The sequence below is a fragment of the Epithele typhae genome (genome assembly GCF_022376455.1).
Source record: "Epithele typhae strain CBS 203.58 chromosome Unknown BXZ73scaffold_2, whole genome shotgun sequence".
NCBI lineage: Eukaryota > Fungi > Basidiomycota > Agaricomycetes > Polyporales > Epitheliaceae > Epithele > Epithele typhae.
In genome coordinates this window covers 1020574-1040766 of record NW_025954193.1, presented here as the reverse complement: position 1 = coordinate 1040766, position 20193 = coordinate 1020574, and the positions used below count along the sequence as shown (strand labels likewise).

At 58.0% G+C, this 20193-nt stretch overlaps 7 protein-coding genes and 1 non-coding gene across 8 annotated transcripts; 5 read left to right on the top strand and 3 right to left on the bottom strand.

Annotated features, from left to right (window-relative positions):
* Positions 1-343: 343 nt before the first annotated feature.
* On the bottom strand, positions 344-2191 carry BXZ73DRAFT_39020 (NTF2-like protein; the record flags this gene model as incomplete). The annotated part of the gene is made up of 8 exons (XM_048018300.1): positions 344-394; positions 459-590; positions 677-830; positions 889-955; positions 1014-1609; positions 1658-1899; positions 1948-2061; positions 2111-2191. 8 exons carry the CDS (start codon positions 2189-2191, stop codon positions 344-346), a joined length of 1437 nt encoding a protein of 478 aa, XP_047883259.1.
* Positions 2192-3338: 1147 nt separating this feature from the next.
* Positions 3339-5521, top strand: BXZ73DRAFT_38764 (uncharacterized protein; the record flags this gene model as incomplete). Its single annotated transcript, XM_048018248.1, has 5 exons — positions 3339-3631; positions 3693-4005; positions 4072-4179; positions 4228-4877; positions 4933-5521. 5 exons carry the CDS (start codon positions 3339-3341, stop codon positions 5519-5521), a joined length of 1953 nt encoding a protein of 650 aa, XP_047883258.1.
* Positions 5522-8620: 3099 nt separating this feature from the next.
* BXZ73DRAFT_96255 (uncharacterized protein) lies at positions 8621-9845 on the bottom strand (the record flags this gene model as incomplete). The annotated part of the gene is made up of 2 exons (XM_048027024.1): positions 8621-9166; positions 9249-9845. 2 exons carry the CDS (start codon positions 9843-9845, stop codon positions 8621-8623), a joined length of 1143 nt encoding a protein of 380 aa, XP_047883257.1.
* Positions 9846-10203: 358 nt separating this feature from the next.
* On the top strand, positions 10204-12531 carry BXZ73DRAFT_96254 (DNase I-like protein; the record flags this gene model as incomplete). The annotated part of the gene is made up of 9 exons (XM_048027023.1): positions 10204-10314; positions 10379-10898; positions 10949-11073; positions 11124-11249; positions 11309-11583; positions 11642-11740; positions 11791-12004; positions 12061-12400; positions 12464-12531. The coding sequence occupies 9 exons, from the start codon at positions 10204-10206 to the stop codon at positions 12529-12531; spliced, it is 1878 nt and encodes a 625-aa protein (XP_047883256.1).
* A 305-nt stretch (positions 12532-12836) lies between these two features.
* BXZ73DRAFT_96253 (autophagy protein Apg17-domain-containing protein) lies at positions 12837-14783 on the top strand (the record flags this gene model as incomplete). The annotated part of the gene is made up of 9 exons (XM_048027022.1): positions 12837-13040; positions 13100-13162; positions 13212-13592; positions 13643-13883; positions 13933-14011; positions 14061-14187; positions 14242-14434; positions 14496-14659; positions 14712-14783. 9 exons carry the CDS (start codon positions 12837-12839, stop codon positions 14781-14783), a joined length of 1524 nt encoding a protein of 507 aa, XP_047883255.1.
* Positions 14784-14877: 94 nt separating this feature from the next.
* Positions 14878-14951, top strand: BXZ73DRAFT_t15. Its single transcript has one exon. It is a non-coding gene; the product is annotated as a tRNA-Val (tRNA).
* A 215-nt stretch (positions 14952-15166) lies between these two features.
* On the top strand, positions 15167-16910 carry BXZ73DRAFT_38308 (Actin/actin-like protein; the record flags this gene model as incomplete). Its single annotated transcript, XM_048018161.1, has 9 exons — positions 15167-15222; positions 15276-15302; positions 15355-15640; positions 15711-16175; positions 16232-16387; positions 16450-16575; positions 16627-16670; positions 16721-16760; positions 16815-16910. 9 exons carry the CDS (start codon positions 15167-15169, stop codon positions 16908-16910), a joined length of 1296 nt encoding a protein of 431 aa, XP_047883254.1.
* A 143-nt stretch (positions 16911-17053) lies between these two features.
* On the bottom strand, positions 17054-19736 carry BXZ73DRAFT_96251 (uncharacterized protein; the record flags this gene model as incomplete). The annotated part of the gene is made up of 9 exons (XM_048027021.1): positions 17054-17197; positions 17250-17681; positions 17745-17961; positions 18013-18029; positions 18089-18168; positions 18220-18251; positions 18301-18706; positions 18768-18905; positions 18956-19736. 9 exons carry the CDS (start codon positions 19734-19736, stop codon positions 17054-17056), a joined length of 2247 nt encoding a protein of 748 aa, XP_047883253.1.
* Between the last annotated feature and the right edge of the window lie 457 nt (positions 19737-20193).

Genomic DNA, 20193 nt, shown 5'->3' with positions numbered 1-20193 from the left:
AAATGCCGAATACGGTGAGATATATCGATATATGAGGGGTGGGCGCGACGTAGTACTGCTGTGATGCATGAAAAAGTGTGTGCGGTGTGCGGCAAGCGAGATAACAACGAGGAGCGACAGTCAACAGGGATGCGTCTGGATAATCGTGGGCTGTAGGTTACATATATTGCGAGTGATAGTGCAGGGTCGACGATGATGAGAGCCCGAAATTGGGGGACGGCGGAGTACTAGGGGATGTGTGAAGAGTCTGGTCCAGCAAAACGATCAAGAAACACGAGGGGACCCGATTGCGCGTCCGGACTCGCACGCCGGTATATCCATCCGAAGCTTAGCGCGGCACAGCTCAAGGCAGGAACGCATCTTGGGGCAAATACGCGTCGGCTGGCAGAGTCGCCTAAAACGTAATCATCAGCCGCCGTGTCGAGCGTCGAGTCGGATCAGAGCGCGGGCCGACCCACCTTGACCTGTCCGAAGTTTGCCATCGCTCGTTCTATGTCCCAGTCATTGTTCTTCAGGCATTCTTCGGCGTACTGCAGGTTGAGGCGGGTGCGCAGGATGATCTCCTGCATCATACCCCGTTGAGGTGGAGGCTACACAGAAGCAGTCAGTCACTGTTATACACCCCTGATCTGCCATCTACACGAGACGCGCGCGCGCGATGCCTGATGAGACTCACCACCGGTGCCAGTGCTTGCTGCAATTGTTTGGACGGCAAGACGTCTCCTGCTTGCGTCCGAAGCGGACCCGGACGCCAAGATTCTGGAAGCGAATATCCGCGGACAACGAGTTGGTCCGAGAGAATCATCACATCCCACCCGCATTGTTTCGCACTAGTGCCGGCAAATTCTCAGTTCTCACATCAGCTAAAAGTAGCGCGCATTCACTCACCGAGATCTTTCTGGCGCAATTGCGAGTACAAATGATCGATCGAATGACCGGAGGCCCTGCGATGGCACTAAACCAAAAAGTTCAGCCAATGTCAAGTGTTCCGTTCGCAAAAGAAGGCCACTCACACTCGGCGAATTGACCGTGGACGGTCACGAGCAAGTTCGTCTGCTCGCCCTGCTGGACAGGGAATGCGTCCACACAAAATTTCTCTGCGGAACCAGCGACGTCGTGCCTTGTACTAGGCATGATTGAGAACGTCCTGATGATAGCCTCGTTCCCCAGATGTAACGATTGAGTGACCTTGGGAAGTGTGTTGACACGGTCGAGGTTGCGTGAGCCACCATGCTCGCCAGATAACCACGTGGACCACTCCAAATTCCGGTTGTGCGGATACTCTTTGGAGTAATGCAGGTTCTGAGCGCGAGCGCGTGGAGGGATAGATGTGTTTGCGGAGAAAGAGAAGGTGGAGTTGGGGGCATAAAGATCAAGAAGAGCGGTACGCTGATTGTCGAAAAGAGGGAAGAACTTCATGCAGAAGTTGCTGACGACGGACCCATCGACACCCGCGATGAACGATGGTTCCATATTCCAGGCAAAGGTCGACAACATCGTACGTGGGGCTGCGACCGACGAGGATGATGAAGCTGGCGCATCAAAGCCGACCCTTGCGACGGGCTCTCCATCGAGCATTTCGAGCGAAGAGAATCTCCTCACGATTTCGCTACGTAACATGAATATAGGTACCGGTACACGACATTCATAGACGCACCTTTTGTATCCTGCAGCTCGCCCGTTCTTGTATTCCAATTCCCGTACTGGGTTGCCAACCAGGATTAGCTCTCGTAGCTTCTCCAGTCGCCCTCTCCTGCCAGAGATGAAGTCCAAATCTCGCCAGCCCACAAGCTTGTTGCCTTCCAACGAAAGGTTTTGCAAGTGGGGCAGATAGTGGGCGAGTGTCGTCAAGCTGCGAGCACTTTCGAAGCCATTATGGGCTAGTGAGATCGTCTCCACCTCAATCGAAGGTCAGCACGGTCAAGAACTCGATCCCACGCCACTCACCTCAGGCCTCAGCTTGCTAGCAAGCTTGAATATGACTTGCATCTCCTTCGACGACGAGTCATTTAATGGCACTGACATACGATTTTGCCGCAAAAAATCGTCTTGAGCGATGCGCTAATAATGACCTTTAGATGAAGCGTCCACCGACAGAGACACCACGCACCTCTAGATTGAGGAATTTCGCCTCCGCGTTCCACCGCCTCTGCACCCACTGCCTCCACAGGTCGATCACCTTCTCGGTCATTGCACCCCCGTTCAAAGAGATGCGTTTGTGACGGGCCTGGGTGATTCCATTCTTCACTAGAGCCGCGGCGTTGGGACCGGCAGGTGAAACCCGCATCCTGAGCTAGATGTTGGTCGAGCCGGAGATGAAAGTTGAAGGATACAGAAGGAAGATGAACTTCGTGAGCGTCGTGTTTGAAGACAAGAGCCAAAAATAAGCTTGGAGGGGGGCACACCACGGGGATACTCCTCTGCTACAAGGGAATGAAGAAAACGGACGAGGATGTGAGTATTTACCGTTTGTGAAAGGATCGCCTGGGGCTTGCCCAGGACTGAGTCGACGCCACGGGGCTTGTGGTGTCGAGGTTTAGCGTTCAGCTTAGGAGCGGATTTGCGCCCAGGCTTCTCAGACACGTCCCTCATGCGGGCATCATGTTCAATGAGGCCCGCTCTTCTGAGGGCATGAGAGGCTATTGCCCGGCTCCCAGGTGGTGGCGTTGGGCTGGAGAACGCAGCGGCTTGGGACATGGCAGAAAGCAGTGGCGCTTTCGTACCGAGCGTGTTGTCGGGCTGAGAACGATTGCGCGAGGGCGTGGAGGGTGTAAAGTCCGTGGTGCAAAAATGAGCCACACCGGCAGCGAGGTGTCGGCAGGAGGAGAGAGAGAGAGAAAGGGGAGGCTGAGGCCGAGATGGCGGTTCAAGTCCAAGGACTGGAGGCTCCGGGCCCGCGCTTCACGGCGCGCGTGTGCGGCTCGAGTGACTCGTCACGACCCCCGACCTCCGAATCTGAGGGCGGTGACGCAGCTACGTGACGCGTGCTGTGACGATGCAACCTTGTTCGGTCGTCGGCGGCTGTGTCCACTCGGGTTTTCGTCCTCGGCACAAATTGGGGAGGCTGAGGGCCGGATGCATGTTCGCGCTCTGTATCCCGCGCGCAGGGGGGATGTTGGGGGGCGGATGGCCACACAGCGTCGGCCGCGCACCTGCCTGGGCCTTCTATGGGCGCGAGAGGGCGGGCGGAGGGCGATGAAGGGCCCGGCGCGCTGAAAGACAAGGGCGGCGGAGGGGCGTTCCCACGGGGTTTGGTTGCTGTTGTCGACATCGATACCTGCCCTGCTCGCAGCGTTACACCCATCTCCGGCCTTTTATCATATAGTCCTCGCAAAATCATGGACAACCCCCAATATTATCAACCTCTCTCGCACGCCCTGAACGCCTCCTTCGTCTCTCAGTCTCACCCGTCTCCCCGCCAGCACTACTCGCACTACGCCCCTCACCCCCATGCTCCCGTGACGAATGGCGCCGGCTCTGGTCACCGCGAAGAGGAGGAGGAGGAAGACGACGACGACGAGGCCGCAGAGGGCGAGCTCGACCACCACGAGCTTGAGCACCCCCACCACTCCGCGAGCAGCCATTCCTCTCCCCGCGTCCACGCTGCTCATCCCCAGTCGAGCTCCTCTGGGTAAGCACTGCCCAATCTAGATGCACTCATCTTCGGCTCTAACATGCTTGCATCTCACAAGCTCAACCGCGGCTCCAGCCTCTACAGACTACAGACAGCCCGCAGCCCCGCAAGACCAGAACTCCGCTGCAACCGCCGAGGATGGTTCTGAGAAGCGCAAGCCCGGTCGCCCCCGAGGCTCTCGCAATCGCAAACCCCGAGTGTCTTCTGGAAGTACATCCAAAGCTCCAGCAAATACCCAACACCCGGGTTTCTACCAATACCCTCCAGCCCCAGGGGCGAATATGTCCCAGCAAAACCAGCAGTTTTACGAATTCCAATGGCGCGCACTAAACTTGTGCTCCGAGTTCTATAACGCCGCGGAAGAGCTGGTTGTGAGTACATGCCCTTATTGTGTTTTCACTGGCTTCTCAATGGTATCTCTCTGTTTGGCGTCACAGAAAGCCGCCTCCCCTATGGTTATTGCGCAATGCTACCAGATGGGTCCGGCAACGAAAATTGACCCGCTCATGCTCATCGCGGAAGCAAAACGCGTGTGCGACAACCTTGTATGTCATTCGTCCCTCCTGTTGTATGTCTTCTCAAGCTCCGCGTAGCTCGCAAATCCCAGTCAACTTGTCGGCCAGCCCGTCCCCACAACAACGTATCCTCCATATGCTGCCATGCCTCCCCCACCCCCGCCCGGTGCACCGACAGGTGCTACGCCGGCGCCTGGGTCAGTTATTACCAACCCTCAGACGTTTGTGATGCCCTTGAACGCGACGCCCATGGCCCCGCCTGCCCAGCCCTACTACCCGCCAATCTATGCCCCGCCTGCTGGTGCTCGATACCCAACTACGCCGTACTACTACCCGCCGCCACAGGGCGCAACACCATACTACGCCGCCGCGCCGCCCCCACCCGCTGCAAGTCCCCCGGCATCTAACTCCCCTCCAGCTCCTGCAGCGGCCCCGGCCCCTGCACCCCCTCAACATACACCGACACCGACGCCATCACAGCCCGTCCCACAACCCGCACCCGCGCCCGCGCCGGCTCCGCCCATCCCGTCAAATGCGGCAACTATCTCCACTTTCAGCGCGGCGACGGGCAACACAGCACCAGGAGGTCACCAGGGTACATGGTCTGAAGAAGAGACCGACCGACTGAAGAGGCTCGCCGAACAGAGCAAGGAGATGGGTAATGCCCCAAACAAGGGAGAAATAGAGTGGGATTGGGTTATCCACCAGTGGGGAAACAGCAGGACGCGGTACGTTCGATAATTTTCTACTCCCTGTACATGGGGTTCACTGTGCGCTGCGTAGGCATCAAATCCTCTTGAAGGCGACGTCATTGGGGCTGAAAGAGAGCACAACCCGTGGCACTAAGAGACGTCGTCACGAAGAGCCTACCCCTCAACCTCAACCTCAGCCCGAACCCGCACATCCTCCCCCGCCCCCGCCTCAGGTGCACCACCAACCCGTGCAACAAAACGCAATCGCCAACATGGTCTCTCCCACACGCAGTCCGATGACCGCCCACACGACCCCGGTCAGCAATGCGTCGCCTGCTATGCAACCGCAACGGCCGCCGTCGTCTGCGACCAGCTCCCTCGCCACTCCGCGTCAAGCAGCAGCTACCACCTCTCCCGCTGTAAACAATCTTCCGTGGCCTCTGCCTACTATGGCTGGTTCTACGTCCATCCTCTCTACCAGTCCTGCACCTGCACCCCAGCCCCAGCCGGCCCCCTCAACGGCGGCCGATCAGCGAGGTTACTATCGGCCCCGTCCCACTGGTACAACGTCGTATGGAGCGGCGGCCGCGGCGGCAAGTACCGTACCGAACCACGCACCGTCGCAACATCCGTACATGTACCGGCCAAACGGCACAGGGAGGAGAGATTCCGGGGCATGACGGGGAAGGCGCGAGCCGACGCTGTAGTCGGTGCCTCACCAGACTTTTTCTTTCCTTTTCGCTGTCCATGTTGGTTGTTCGCTCTTTATCTGCATTCACATTCGCTGTCTATACATGACCCACTTGTGTACCGTTTACGACTGAGCGCTGAGTCTGGGACTCTGTGGACGGGCGTTGTGAAAATGTATCCACACGGGATGTCGAGATGGCATGTGAGCGTCCGAGGTTACGAATCGTCGAAAATTACCGGAGGCACCGCCCGGTCGGCGATACAGCAACGTGCTGAACTCTGTTGAACCCGGTCTGGGTCGGACTGAAAAAATGTGATCGTGGCCGTGCTCCTCATTTGACTCCGATATGACCAGGCGCCTGCCAACTGTTCTTTGATTCGAACCGGTTCGGCGCAGAGGTGCTGGTCGCGTCGCCGACTCGCCCCACCCCAGAATGTCGTCGAGGTCAGTGCTCGCGCTCCCCTCGGTCTCACCACGCTCACCGTCGCCCTTTCCCGGTCCTGTACGCAGCTCATTCAGCCATGCGAATACTCCCCAACAGCCCGACCCTGCTGCCTCCAGTGCGACGGACGCCACACGCTCCCCGACGGCGATGATGGGCCAACCACCCGCCGGACAGGTGCGTACGATGCTCTCCCCATCGCCCGCAGCGATCTCCCGGGGCGTCGCCGCAGGAGCGCGAGGGCTGTCCCATCGCACGCGTTGCTGGTGGCGGACCCCCATGCGGAGCTGAGCTGACTCCGGCGCGCAGCCCGACCCGTACCACAGAGCGCACGCCCCGTATGCCCACCCCGACGGATACCCGCACCATGCCATGCCCTACATCGCCCACCAGCCCCCGCCCGTCGGTCCGCACCGGTCCCAGCCCCAACCCCCAGAGATGATGTACCCCAGCTCGCCACCGGAGGCCGAGTCCCGGCAGGCTGCTACGCAGGGCGAGACTCAGACGGACGTAGGGTCGCCCCCGCCGCTGACTGTGAAGCGGAAGCAGCCCGAGTCGGTCTCCACGCTCGACGCCGCGGGGAAGAAGCGCAAGGTCCGTCCGGGAGACACCTTGGACGCAGACGACGTGCAGGACTTGGATGTTGGGCCCAATGGTGGAGCGAAGCATTGGACGGAAGAGGAGAAGACGCGGTTCTTCACATGGATGCTGGATAACGACGAGCATTGGGATGCATTTAAGACGAGGATGAACACTGTGTTCCGCGAGGTGAGCGACCGACTCTTCAATGGAAAGGAGGAGCCAGGTTAGAGCGATCGGCTCACGCACCCTCGATCGATTCGCAGTGCTCCAACGAGCTCTTCCCTGGTCGGAAGTCGTACACAGCCCTCAAGAGCTGTTATCACCGCAACCTGGAGGTGTTCAAGCAGGTCCATGGCTTCCAAGTATTCTGCACGAACCATTTGCGCCAGCACAACGCAGAGAACCCGAATGCCCGCCAACCTGGTGTCGAGGCGATGCTAGAAGCAGCCCGTGTTGCGGGACTGAACGTCGGGAATCTGAATGTGAAGGTTATCGATAGGTGGTATGAAACCGGGTGGTTCGATTTGTTCAAGAAACGGTGCGCTTCGCTTTGCTGCAGTCCAGGCACTACGGCTTACCTGACCGATCAATCCACTATCGCAGGTACCGTGATGACCCACAGACTAGTTCGTCGTCCTCCGTACCTCGTATGCACCGCGCACATATACTGACGACGGAGCAGGTCCTAGCTCTTCCTCGCACCCGATGCCCGTTGGCCTGCGCGCATCCATCGACCAACAGCTGGCGGCGGGCCCTTCGGCGGCAGAAGCTTCGTCAACAGCTTTCTCCTCCAACCCTCCCTCTATATCATCCGCCACAACTGCTCATCATTCAAACACCTACGCCTACCCCGCCTCTGCAACCCCAACTCGTCCAACGGAGTTCCCTCAACCCATCGTTGCACCCCCACAGCCCTCTCCGACCCCTTCACAGACGAAGTTCTCTTACTTGCGATCATCATCCACTCCGAGCGTCGCTCGTCAAACACCGGCTGTATCTTTCTCCACAGCACACGCGGTGAACGGGAGGCCACACACCCCGCCTCTTTACGACTCGGTCGGCGATCCGAAGCTGCCGTCCGCGGAGGTTTCGCACGTGCTGGACCAACTCACGAGCGCAACCCGTTCGCTCCTCGACACGTGCGCATCTCTGAAGGAGCTTATGGAGCAACAGCGGGAAGAGAGTAAGGCCCGCACGGAGTTGATGCGGGCTGAGGCCGTACTGCGAGCCTCCAAGGGTGGTGCAGGTGGGGATGACGACGCGGTGAGGGAGAAGGAGATCTCTATGGAGAAGGTCACCTTTGCGACGGAGCTCCTCAAGACCGGGCCGCAGAACGAGGAGATCAAGAAGGCTGCGACTGAGTGCTTGACGAAGTACCTCATGCGTGGACTGTAGGTTCCGGTATTCGTGTCACCATGGATGTAGTCCTTGGTTGTACGTCCACAGTTGCTTCTGTTGAAATGCAATGAGAGTATATTGGCATCCCCGCAGTCTTCTACTCTTCGCGTTCCTATCCACCAACGATACTTGTGCGCCGGCGCAGCAGCAAACCTCCAGTTCAACCCGAGGCCAGGCTAGGTGGTGCCGGAGCGCTCGCCCCAGAACTTGCTCATCCCTCTCTGCTCGAAGACGATGGCAATGATCCGAAATATTTCCACCATCTCTCTCGTTTGCATACTCACTGGCCTCTACAGCAACATATTTGCATCGAACGACGCAACAACGCAATCACCATGAACGCATGGCCCACAATCGCGTGTCGATGCTCGTGTGGATCCGGGGCACTCTGAATGTACACGAAGATTTCAAGCTCGTGGTAGTGAAAGCACCGAAAACGCGCCCGACGAACGCATAAGTCGTAGAAGATCCTGCCGGTTCCTAAAAAATCTCGAGCCTGCGCGAAGCCAAGATCTACAGAGATGAGATTACCTCTAGTACGTAGAAGTACAAGCACTAGTGAACTATCTACTGCTGTCTATCGTACATGCGCCGCTTATCCTATAGTTGTACAACATTGAGTATAATATCCCATACAAGCACATCATGATACGACCATCAATACTTCTACCAGCGCCACCACGACTTAGGCTCACCCTCCGGTATCTTCCCCGCCGCGCGTTCACAGCCCTGGAAGTACGGGAACGCCGGGAGGGCCGCCTTCCTGCCCTCTGCACGCTCCCGCGCCTCCCAGTCCCCGTCGTCGAAATAATTGTCCGTCGCGCGGCCCTCGAGGCTGCTCCCACCCGGTTCCCCGGGAACAGGTCCGGCGCGGACCCGGCGCTGGCGGAGGCCGTTCTCCTTGTCCTTCTCCGCGAAGAGCACGGCTTCTTTCGCCGCCGCGTCGTCTTCCTCGGGAAGTCCGGCGAGCGCGACGTAGGCCTTCGCGACCGAGCGGTCGGTCTCCTTCGTCATCGCCTGGAAGCGCGTTTCCGCGCGCTCGAGCGCCAGTCGCGCGCGGCGCTCCTCGTCGGCCGCCTTCTGTTCAGGCGTGAGCGGAGGAGGGGGCGGGGCCGACGGGGGAAGGACGAGGAAGGCGCGGGTGTGCAGGAGGTGCGGCGTCGTGCGCAGGGTAGTAATCGGGAGGCCGTTTAAGCGGCAGAGAATGCGGCTCTGAAAGACGGGGCCGAGAGAAGAAGGAGAAGGAGAAGAGTGAGGAAGGCGGAAGGGAGACAGGCGGGGACGAGGGACGCACGTCTATGCCAAGCTTGAGGGAGATGCCGAGCAGGGTATCGTCGGAGTGGATGAAGTATCGCGGCGGCATACCCGGGGCGCTCTTGAGCTCGCCGATCGAGTCCGTCTCGGACGCGGAGCATATCGACGGAGGGTTCTGCACAGAGCGCAGAGAGCCTGGGCGGCTTGATAGTGGGCTCACACTATCGAAATGTTGTTGGAGTGGTGCGCGCGGGACCTCGGGGGAGGGGGTGCTCGCGCCAGGTCCGCCGCCGGGCTCCTCCTCGGCGTCAGATTCGTAGTCCTCGTCGTCGTCTGAGCCGTCGTCCACGATAAAGACGTCTTCGTCTCGCATTGATCCATCGACGTTGACGCGCACGGATTGCGCGCCCTCCCAGTGTGAGGTTGCAGAGGTCGAGACATTGACTGCCTTCACACCGTCCAGACAGCGGAGACATGGGTTGTACCGCGTGAGCCGAGGGTTAGATGAGATGCAGTTCGGGCAGATAAGGCGGGAGCAGCATTGGGTGTAGAACAAATCACGTTTGGTCATGCGCGGCGGCAGGGAAGAGGAACACGCGAGACAGAGGGAAATCGTGGGCAACGGCGAGCGAGGCATGACGGTGGATCGAATAGACTCCTGGTGGGGGAGTGCGAAGAGGGGCAGGCGGCGGATCCGTCATCGTCGCCGGAGCGGAGAAGGGGAGGTCGGGCCGGCCTCGTGCCGCGTGGCCGCCAAAGCGGGGTTGTTGTCGACCTTGCCTCTGAACTACCGCCTCCACGTCTTTGTCTGCCCATCTAGTCCGCGTCTCCATCTCTACGCGGACCACTGTTGGACACCTAAGCGGCTCGCCCTTTGGCGGCATATCCCGGGCTTATATATACTTGACCCTTTGCTCAGAGCCCGGCGTGCCTGCTCACCCAACTTCGCCATGATGCGTGGACACGCCACCCTGGCTGCTGCACTGTGCCTTGCTATGACTATGACCTCGTGGTCAATGAGCATCACCGACATACAAGGTGTCGCCTTCCAGTCGCCATACTCTGGCGGCCTAGTTTATGACGTGACCGGCGTGGTGACTGCGAAGGTACCTCAATCCCACTTTCTCGAGCTTCAATATTCAAGGCCGGAGTGTTCACGCAACCCCACAGGACAGATACGGAATATGGATCCAAGGGGAATCTTCAGATGACCCACGCGCTTCCAGCGGTCTCCGCCTCTACGGCAACGCTGCGCACTCCGCCAACGTGGGAGACCTTGTTTCTATCTCCGGTCGAGTAGCGGAGTACCGCAAAGCCCCCAACGACCTCTTTCTCACACAAATAGATCGTATCCTCTCCATCAAGACGCTCTCGTCGGGGCACGTTGTACCGCCGCTCGTCCTGGGCCGGGACCGCACCCCACCTAACAACCAGTTTTCGTCGCTCGACATCGGCAAGGACGGATGGCTTTCTATGCCGAACAACAGGACTCTCCTGGAGCACGTCAACGCAACCTTGCGCCCTGAGGAGTTTGGGTTGGACTTCTGGGAGAGTCTGGAGGGTCAACTCGTCACCATCAAATCCCCAACAGCTACAAACTTCCAGGACCGGTTTGGTTCTCTGTGGGTGTACGGAGACTGGCCAGTAACGGGGAAGAATGAACGCGGTGGCTTGACCGTTCACTTCAAGGGTGATCACCGTTTCTACCTTGCTTGCCTTCATCGTTCTCACTCTTAGCAGATGGTGCAATGCCCCCCGCTCACCCTGAGGCTATCTTCATCGGTCGCGCTCTAGATGGCTCGCGAAACCCCCCAGTGGTGATGGGAGCCAAGCTCAGCGACATCACCGGGGTCGTAACTTACCAGGTATGCTTCGAGGATCATTGTCGCCCCGGTTGCTAGTAACACCGGCGTAGTTTGGCTTCTACTACATCCTGCCATTGTCCGCGCCAGAGATACTGCAATATCCGAGCTTTGATGTCCTCCCTGCACCCTTCAATTCTTCCGTTCACCCTTGCCAGATTCGGATTGGTGACTACAACGTGCGTCTTAAGCTTGCAGACCGTTCCTTTCAATGCTAACAGTGAGGTGTTCATCGTAGGTTGAGAACATGTCTCCTCGATCCCACCATATTCCGAAGATTGCTGCCCACACTGCAAACTACCTCCACGCTCCCGATATTGTGTTTGTACAAGAGATTCAAGACGATTCTGGCCCTCGTAATGACGGCACGGTAAGCGCCAACAAGACGCTTCGTGCTCTTTCGGATGCGATCAAGAAGGCCAGCGGCGGTGTGCAGTACGACTTCGTGAACGTCGAACCCTTGGACAACAAAGATGGAGGCGCCCCCGGTAGCAACATCCGGGTTGCTTACTTGTATGTGTCCTTCTCTCACGCGCTGGATAGTACCAATCTCGATAACCTTCCGTTACAGATGGCGTCCAGAAAGAGTCTCCCTCATTCCCGGGACCATCGGAAACGCGACTGTTGGCACCACTGCTGTGACGGGCGACGACGGAAACGTAGTGTTAACGTACGCCCCTTTGTCTTGGCGTTCTAGCAATCTCGTTGATCTGTCCTTAGCTTTAATCCTGGCCGTATCGACCCGCTGCACGACGCATGGGAAGAGTCGCGCAAGCCGCTTGCCGCGGCCTGGCAGACATCTTCTGGGGCACGTTTCTACACGGTCAACGTTCACTTCTCTTCAAAGCGTGGCAGCTCTTCCACGCAGGGCGACGCTCGCCCGCCCGTGAACGGACGCGCCGAGTTACGGACGAGCCAGGCGAACGTCACTGCAGTCAGTTGCATTTCTGTCTCCCCTCGCGTTCTGTCTGACCCTTCATTGCCGGACAGACGTTCGTAGGCTCGATCCTGGACCTCGACGAGCATGCAAGCGTTATCGTAGCGGGCGACATGAACGAGTACGCGGCCACGCGCTCCGTTCTCCACCCCCTCTCTGCGAGACTCCTGGATATCAACGACGTTGCGCGCGTTCCTGCTGCAGAGCGCTACACATACGCGTTCGACCAGAACGCGCAGGAGATCGACCACATGTTCGTGAGCGAGGCGGTCGCTGCCCGCGGGGGCGATGTCGAACATGTGCATGTCAACACTTGGGCGCAGTCGATCGCTGAGCGCGCCAGTGACCACGACCCGACGGTCGCGAGACTTTGGGTGTGTGATACTGCGGAAAGTATGCTTGCACTCTCGCTGTCTGAATTAGATGAATGTACGCTGACGCCTGGTCTCGTTCCAGCTGCGAGTGACTTTGTTGTCCAAAAGTGGGGCGCAGAATATGCTCCTCGAGTACAGGTTGTCTTGTAGGGTACTTGAATATGGTATTTATGTGCTTTTGGGATATGCATGCGCCGCTACATCGAACGCAAGTGTTCATACACGCTTGCCAAACAAGGTTCGTTTGAAGTGGGATGAGCAGGATCGAATGTCGCCCCGCCCCGGGCCGTCATTGCCGACAGCACGTCGTCTCCGGCCCCTCTGGTAGCGCGCGTGATCTCACCGCTCAGCTACACCATCCATTTCCCTCAGGCCTCTTGGAACTTGCCACAACACGGTCTGGGTCGCTTTTCCTAGCTTATGCCACCGGTTCTTCCTCAAATTTCGCGTTACCCATGTCGCAATCGCCGTCAACCGACCAAGAGCAACCTCACATTGTCTCTCTGGTGCTCCATGCAAAGAAGGCGCTGCAGCAAGGCCAACATCTCTGTACCCGAGCGAGCGAGGTCTCCTCCTCGTCAGCGCAAGTGACGGTCGATGTCCTCGCATTGGATGCGCAGGTCAGGTGGATGTCCGGCGCGGTCCTGGACCAACTAAAGGTAAGCCTTGCCCAACCATACGGCCAACCGTTTGTCAACCAGCTCATAAACGTGCACAGCTCGCTGCCCAGGTCGCAAAGAGCATAGAGCAAAAGCGATCAGAGCTAGAGAGACAAGTAGAGGTGCGTCCGTTCTCGCCACGCTCTTCCGTGCGCCGCTCAGCTTGCCAAGGAGTGGGACGGCATCCGCAACCAACGTTCCGACGCGCTCGACACGATCCTGGAGACCCTCAGCACCCAGTTCGTCCCTCCAGAGTACCATTCCGTGTCCGCCGACTCGTCGCCGTTCGGGAGCCAGCATGGTTCGGACGACGAAGGGGACCGCGACCGCCACACCGATGAGAACAGTCCATTCGGTCCTCCTCGGTTGAGCCCCGGTACGCGGCTGAGCCCGACCGACACCATCCGCAACCGCTCGCCGCTTGCGAGGAGGGCAGAGAGGAATAGTCGACATACGGACCGGAGCAGGTGGAAGTCGTTGCGGGATTTTGTGGACGAGGGAGCTATCGAGGACATGCTGGACACCATCGAGAAGGACAGGCAGGAGCTGGATGTGAGTGGCGCTTTGAGATTGCTTTCGAATTGCGCGTGAATTCCCCGCAGGACATCCTTGCTACAACGGCAGATTATCCAGAGTCGCTATTGAAGACGATAGACACCATTCGAGGGACTGTTCCTGTGGACGTCCCACTTCCCTCCTTCAGGGACATATTCAAGTCGCAAGAAAAGACGTCTTCTAAGATGGCTGAGCAGCTCGAATCATTGGTTCACCATTATAACAACATGGATAATGCCTTCCACGACTTTGAGGCTGGGGAGGAGTTCAGTGAGGAGGATATGCAGGGTACTTCCTCTCATATATCATGCTATTCGATGTCTCACTATGAGTGCAGGTATGAATGGTGATGCCGACGCACTACCTGTAATTGTGGGTGAACTGGAGGGGAGTCTGAGATCCATCGAAGTATATCAGTAAGTACGCTGAGCCACTTCCGGCACCGCGTTACTGAACTTCGTCAAGCGAACAGCTCCTGGATGCTAAGGCAACATCCGAAGGGCACTTGGAAGGACACAGGAATACTCTTAGCGACCTTGACGAGCTCGGCGATATTATGTCTGAGATGCTTGAACGTCAGCAAGCTGTGGAGGTTTGTCTTATGTATGTTTTGCATGACCATGAAGCTAATTATAGTATTTGACAGAATGAGAGCATTGACCGTTTGTCATACATGCACGCTCAGCTGCAGCAGATCGAAAGCTTACATCACAAGTACACATCGTATCAGTACTCGTATAGTAAGCTTGTTCTCGAGCTTGCTGACCGTCAGCAATACCGTGAGGAGATTCAACGTCGTGTGTCGGAGATGGCCGCCGAGCTAGATGCCAGGGTCGAAGGTTCGCCTGCGTTTCAATTTCAAACTGAAGTGTCTGGCCTCTGACTTTGTATTCGTTCTAGAGGAGCGATTGCGACGAGCAAACTTCCAGACCGAGCACGGTCCGTACATTCCGGAAGACTTTGGTCTGTACATTGAGAATCCGCCCAATCGCTGGAACGTTTGCACAACGAACAACGAGCACCTAGAGCCGCTTCCTGTCATAGACAGCGGGCAAGTACAAGCGGTTCGTGTTCCTGTCTCACAGAACAACTCACCTTATTCAATCATCGTGACAGGCGAAGCGCCGCATAGCTGAAATTGAAGCAGTGGCAGCCGCGGCGAGAGTGGTTACTAGTCAGAGCTTGTAAACGGAGCCATGTTCCATGTTGTGGGTGTATTCTCATCGTATACTGACACTGCAGTTATGAGACACTGTAGATTGTTCAAGACTATGAAGGATATGGGGCGATGGCGTAGTTGGTTATCGCATCTGTCTAACACACAGAAGGTCCTCAGTTCGAGCCTGGGTCGCCTCATATTCCAGCCATTTGGAATTTTATTGCTGTAGGTAACGCCTTTTTGTTATTCCAACAGGAGTATGTACTTCAGTGGGCACAGTCAGGCAATCTGTGATATGTTTTGACATAAATGGACGAAAGTGCATATCTCGCGGCATACTTCGGCAGCTGCCGAAGCCCCAATGAGGTAACGGATGCTACTGCGAGACGCTGTGTCTGCGCATTGCCCAACGATGTCTCTCCTCGCCCCCATCATCTGTGACAATGGTACTGGGTACTCGAAAGTTGGGTGAGTGCCGCCTTGTGGTTTTTTCTGATCCATGCTCAACCTTAGCATATCAGGTTCGCCGGAAACTCGGACCCATCATTGTGAGTAGCCTCGTTCTTACCATAACATTCGTCGTGGTCAATGCTAGCCCAGCGTGTTCCCTACCGCAATTGCTACTCGCGGGCCTGCTGCACAGTCGAATCGGCCAGGCCCGGCTGTTCCCTCGAAACCTGGACATTTAGCTACCAAGCGCGGAGTCGAGGACCTTGACTTCTTCATCGGCGATGAGGCCCTGGCCAACGCGCAGACTCCCGGCTATGGTATCAACTATCCGATTCGCCACGGCCAGATCGATAACTGGGATTACATGGAGCGGTACTGGGAGCAGACGATTTTCAAGTATCTGCGCGCGGAGCCCGAGGACCACTACTTTCTCCTGGTGCGTGTACCGCTCTCTTTCGTCTGCGTGCAGCGCGCATTGATGCTCTTCGATTGCACGCGCCCCGTAGACCGAGCCGCCGTTGAACGCACCGGAGAACCGCGAGCAGACGGCGGAGATCTTCTTCGAGTCCTTTAACATCAAGGGCCTCTACATCGCCGTCCAGGCCGTGCTCGCGCTCGCGGCGTCCTGGTCCTCGAACCGCGTCACGGACCGCACCCTCACCGGCACAGTCATCGACTCGGGCGACGGTGTGACGCACGTTATCCCGTGCGCGGAGGGTTATGTCATTGGCAGCGCTATCAAGCACATCCCCATCGCCGGACGCGACATCACGCAGTTCGTGCTCAACCTTATGCGTGAACGTGGGGAGATGGCGAGCGTACCCCCCGAGGACCAGCTGAGGGTGGCAGGAAAGGTCAAGGAGCAGTACAGCTACGTCTGCCAGGACATTGTCAGGGAGTTCAGGAAGTACGACCAAGAGCCGTACAAGTATTTTGCTCGCTACGAAGGCGAGCACACCGTGACAGGCAGGGTGAGTGATCTTTCGCCTTGCGTTTTTTCGGAGCGTACTCTAAGAGCGGTACGCAGAAATACGAGATCGACGTCGGCTACGAACGCTTCCTCGCGCCCGAGATCTTCTTCAACCCGGAGATCTATTCCTCCGACTTCCTTACCCCCCTTCCTGAGATTGTCGACGGTGTCATTCAGCAGTCCCCGATTGATGTTCGTCGTGGCCTCTATAAGGTTAGTAACAAACCCCTCTCCAATTTCGCAAACTGATCCCCTCATGCTCGACCATCCCGTAGAACATCGTGCTGTCTGGAGGCTCGACCATGTTCCAGCACTTCGGGAACCGTCTCAAGCGCGACCTGAAGCAGATTGTAGACAGCCGTCTAGACGCGAGTGCCGCAGCCAGCGGCAGCCAGCTGCGCGTATGTCTTCTATGTTACCACTGCACGATATTTACTGACATTGATATGCAGTCTTCTGGCGTTGATGTTGAAGTCATTTCTCACAAGCGGCAGCGGTCGGTGGTCTGCTACTTGAGTCATCGCAGCTTGCTCACTCCTTGCCCAGCTACGCCGTATGGTTCGGTGGATCGCTCATGGCTTCCTTGGTAAGTTGCAGTTTTCTGCTTAACGGTCCCGCAGCCACTGATATGTCCCTATAGCCCGAGTTCTATTCGTTCTGCCATACCAAGGCTCAGTACGATGAGATTGGTCCCAGCATCTGCAGACGGTACCAGATTTTCGGCAGCGCCACCTAGTGGTAGTTCAGGATGGATGTACAACTTGGAGCGGAAATGTCAATGTATTGTATGGACGCTCGTGTGGGGACTCGTCAATAGAACCGCCTGGTCTGCGGAGCGTATACAAGATGGGTATTGATACGGGAACTTTGGTACACCGTCTAACTGGAACAGCTGCACTGGAATCCCAACAAACGGGCATCACCCGTACCGCAGTACCTGCGTTCCTCTTTCTCTTCAGCACTGAGCTCGCTATCATCTTGTACACCTTCACGGCCCCAAGGCGCGAATGGATCACAAGCCATCTTCCACCACCGTCAGATGGCAATGTTACTGGGGACTGAGCAAAAGACTTACCTGTAGGACCTTGCCCAGCACACGTTTACCCCTCTCCGCGTCCTCGTCAACCTTCCTGATGACCTCCTCTAGAAGCCACTGCCTCAGCACGAACCGCGGGTTCGCGCCCTCCATCTCTGCCCTTCTCTCCGCGTCCACATCGGCGCCCGTCCACAGGTCCCACTCGCTCTCGACGCGCGCCGCGTACGTCCGCAGCCACGCTGCGAACTCGCTCTGCGCGCGTGCAGCATCGAGGCGGCCCGGGTCCTCCAGGCTCAAGGACAGCAGCGACGCAGCGAACGCGTCGGCTTCCGCGGACGCAGAGGCGGGGCGGAACGCGCACAGCCGGCGGAAGGTGCGGTGGAAGTCGAGTTTGTGGTCCTTCATGAGGTCGAGGAGCGGGCGCGCGAGCGTGACCTCGTCCGTCTCGTCCGTGCGGCGCAGGCCGAGCCGCTGTGGGTGTGGAGCAGGGGGCTCAGTCGCCCGAAGATGGACGAAGGTGGGGGTCAAGCGCACCTTGTGGATGAGCCGGCTGTACTCGACTGCGCAGTCCTCGGTGGCGATGTGCTCGAGCTGCGGCTTGACGAGGTCACGCCCGCGTTCGGTCCAGGCCTTGATATTATCTTCGGACGCATCGGTGGCCCAGCCGGGGGAGACAGCCTTCCCGCCGAGCTCGTCTTCGGCGCCGATGAGGGGCGCGAGGGCATCGAGAAGAGCACGGAGTGCGAAGACACTAGAATAGTCGTTGAGTTTGGTACAGCGTAGCGTTGGAGGGAGTGCTCACATTGATGAAGGTTGGTACTAAAATTAAAAAGTCAGTTCGAAACTTGAACGCTTTGCGGTGAAAGGACGAGAACTACCTTGTAGGCGTATCGTCCTTCCGCGTCGGTGTGATTGCATATATGCCATGGATCGAATACGTCCATGAACGCATACGGACCTGTAGGTTACATGAATGCTTCACTTATCGGCACGTCACAATCCAACATACCATAATCAGTAGTCAATCCTAATATCGAGACGCTATATGGAAGTCAGCTACCGTAGAACGCAAGACCTGAAAACCACTCACTTGTCCGTGTTGATCACTCCGTGCATGAAGCCATACGCCTGCCACCCAGCCACCATCCGGGCATTCCTCCGGGCGACTTCCAGGATAAGTTTCGTACCCCACGCGTCCCCAGACCCTTCTACACCCTCATCTCCTCGCCAGTGAATGCTGGGAAGCCTGAGCACACGTCGAGCGGTCCACTCGCCCAGGACACGCAGCGCGTCCAGATCTGCACGTTGCTGGCCTCCCCCCATGAAGAACATCTGCGCGGGAGGATTGAGAGCCTCGAACGAGCCGATGCGCACGAACGAAGGCGCGACGCGCGTGAGCACGCAGGCGGTCTCCATTCGCTCGCGCTCCACTGGCACCTTGGGTAGCGAGATGAGCGCAAGCGAGCGCGTGGTTGGAATCCCGAGTGCATGCATGGCTGAAAGTGGAGTGGAGTGCGATGAATACACGCCCCAAGAACGTGGTAAATGCGGACGCACCTTCCGAGCAAAGGAACTCGCGGATGGAGGACCGAAGGACCGCAAGCCCGTCTGCCATGCGCGAGAAGGGGGTGCGCCCTGCGCCCTTGAGCTGCAGTTCGTACACCGTGTCCGCATCATCGGGGTGTGGGGTTGCCACTACGGGTCCGGTTAGCATGGTAGGCCAGTACCGGGGAAGCAACGCTTACGAAGAGAAATGGCGCGTCCGTCTCCGAGCTGCCCCGCGAAAGTACCGAACTGATGTCCACTGTAGCGCAGAGACCATGGTGCCCACTGCGCCTCCACCTCATCTTCACCAGTCTTCATCAGTGTCGCGTGCCCGCTGAGCACGTCGATGAGCTCCTGTCGGGCAGCCTTGACGATCTCCGAAACCTCCGGCACAGGCGCATCTTCATCTTGACCCAAAGGCGCAGAGAGCGACGGCGTACCGAGCAGCGTCGAGGCATCTCCGACGTCAAGAGCAGGCAGACAGTCACGCAACCCCGACTCCGCAAGGCCGATGAGAATGCGCTCGCCCTCTCGCGCGTCCGCGACGTACTTTTGCAGCGTCGCGGAAGCGCCGCCGGCAGGTGGAACCTCGCGCAAGGCTTCCCGGTTGACCAGCCACTGCTCCGTCGCCCGCACTTGTGCTTCGCCGTCCAGTTCCTCTTCATCGTCTTCCTCAGCCTTCTTCCCATCCAATTCCACGCCCTCCTTGGGTGCGGCTGCTGGCTTCTTTGCATAGTCCACGCGATAGGGGAACGGTAGAGGGCACGGCGCAACGTAAGAGAAGTGTGCAGCGGGAGCGAGCAGCCGCGCGCGACGCTGAAGACTGGGCTTCTCCGCGCGGATCTCGCGCCATACGTGCGGAGATGGGGTGTAAGGATCGGGAGTAAGAGCATGTATGAGGCTTTGTGTGCGTGGTGGAAGCGGAAGAGCAGAGATAGGGACGCGTTGGACGACCCCGGTGGGCGGGGCGTTGGATGGCATGCTGCGGCGAGGCGTGGTGGACACCCCGCGGCGTCCAAGCATGCGGGTGGGCTGAAGGAAGATCACGGCGCGGGTGCTTGACGTTGTCGCGAGACCGAAAGGTGTCGAGCATGGTCGACGATCGTGAGCACGATGTCAGAGGCTCAGTCATCTCCCCCCATTGCGAGCGCTAGTGCGGAGTGCACCGTGAACGCATGAACTTGTACCTCCACCACCACGGAACGACGAACAACTTAGTTTGCACACACAGTGTCAGTATTTGGCTATCTATGCGTGGACTAGTACTGCGCACAGACGTGTGGGACTCGTGGTGGACACAACCCCAAATGGCGTTCCAGTAACGTCTTGCATCCTGCAGGTGGTCATCGTATATGCGTCCCGCAGCTGCCTTCCATGTCTGAAGTACGACATTTCGAAGATCATGCCGCACACCCGAGCTCAGTAGTCTTCGGTGCCG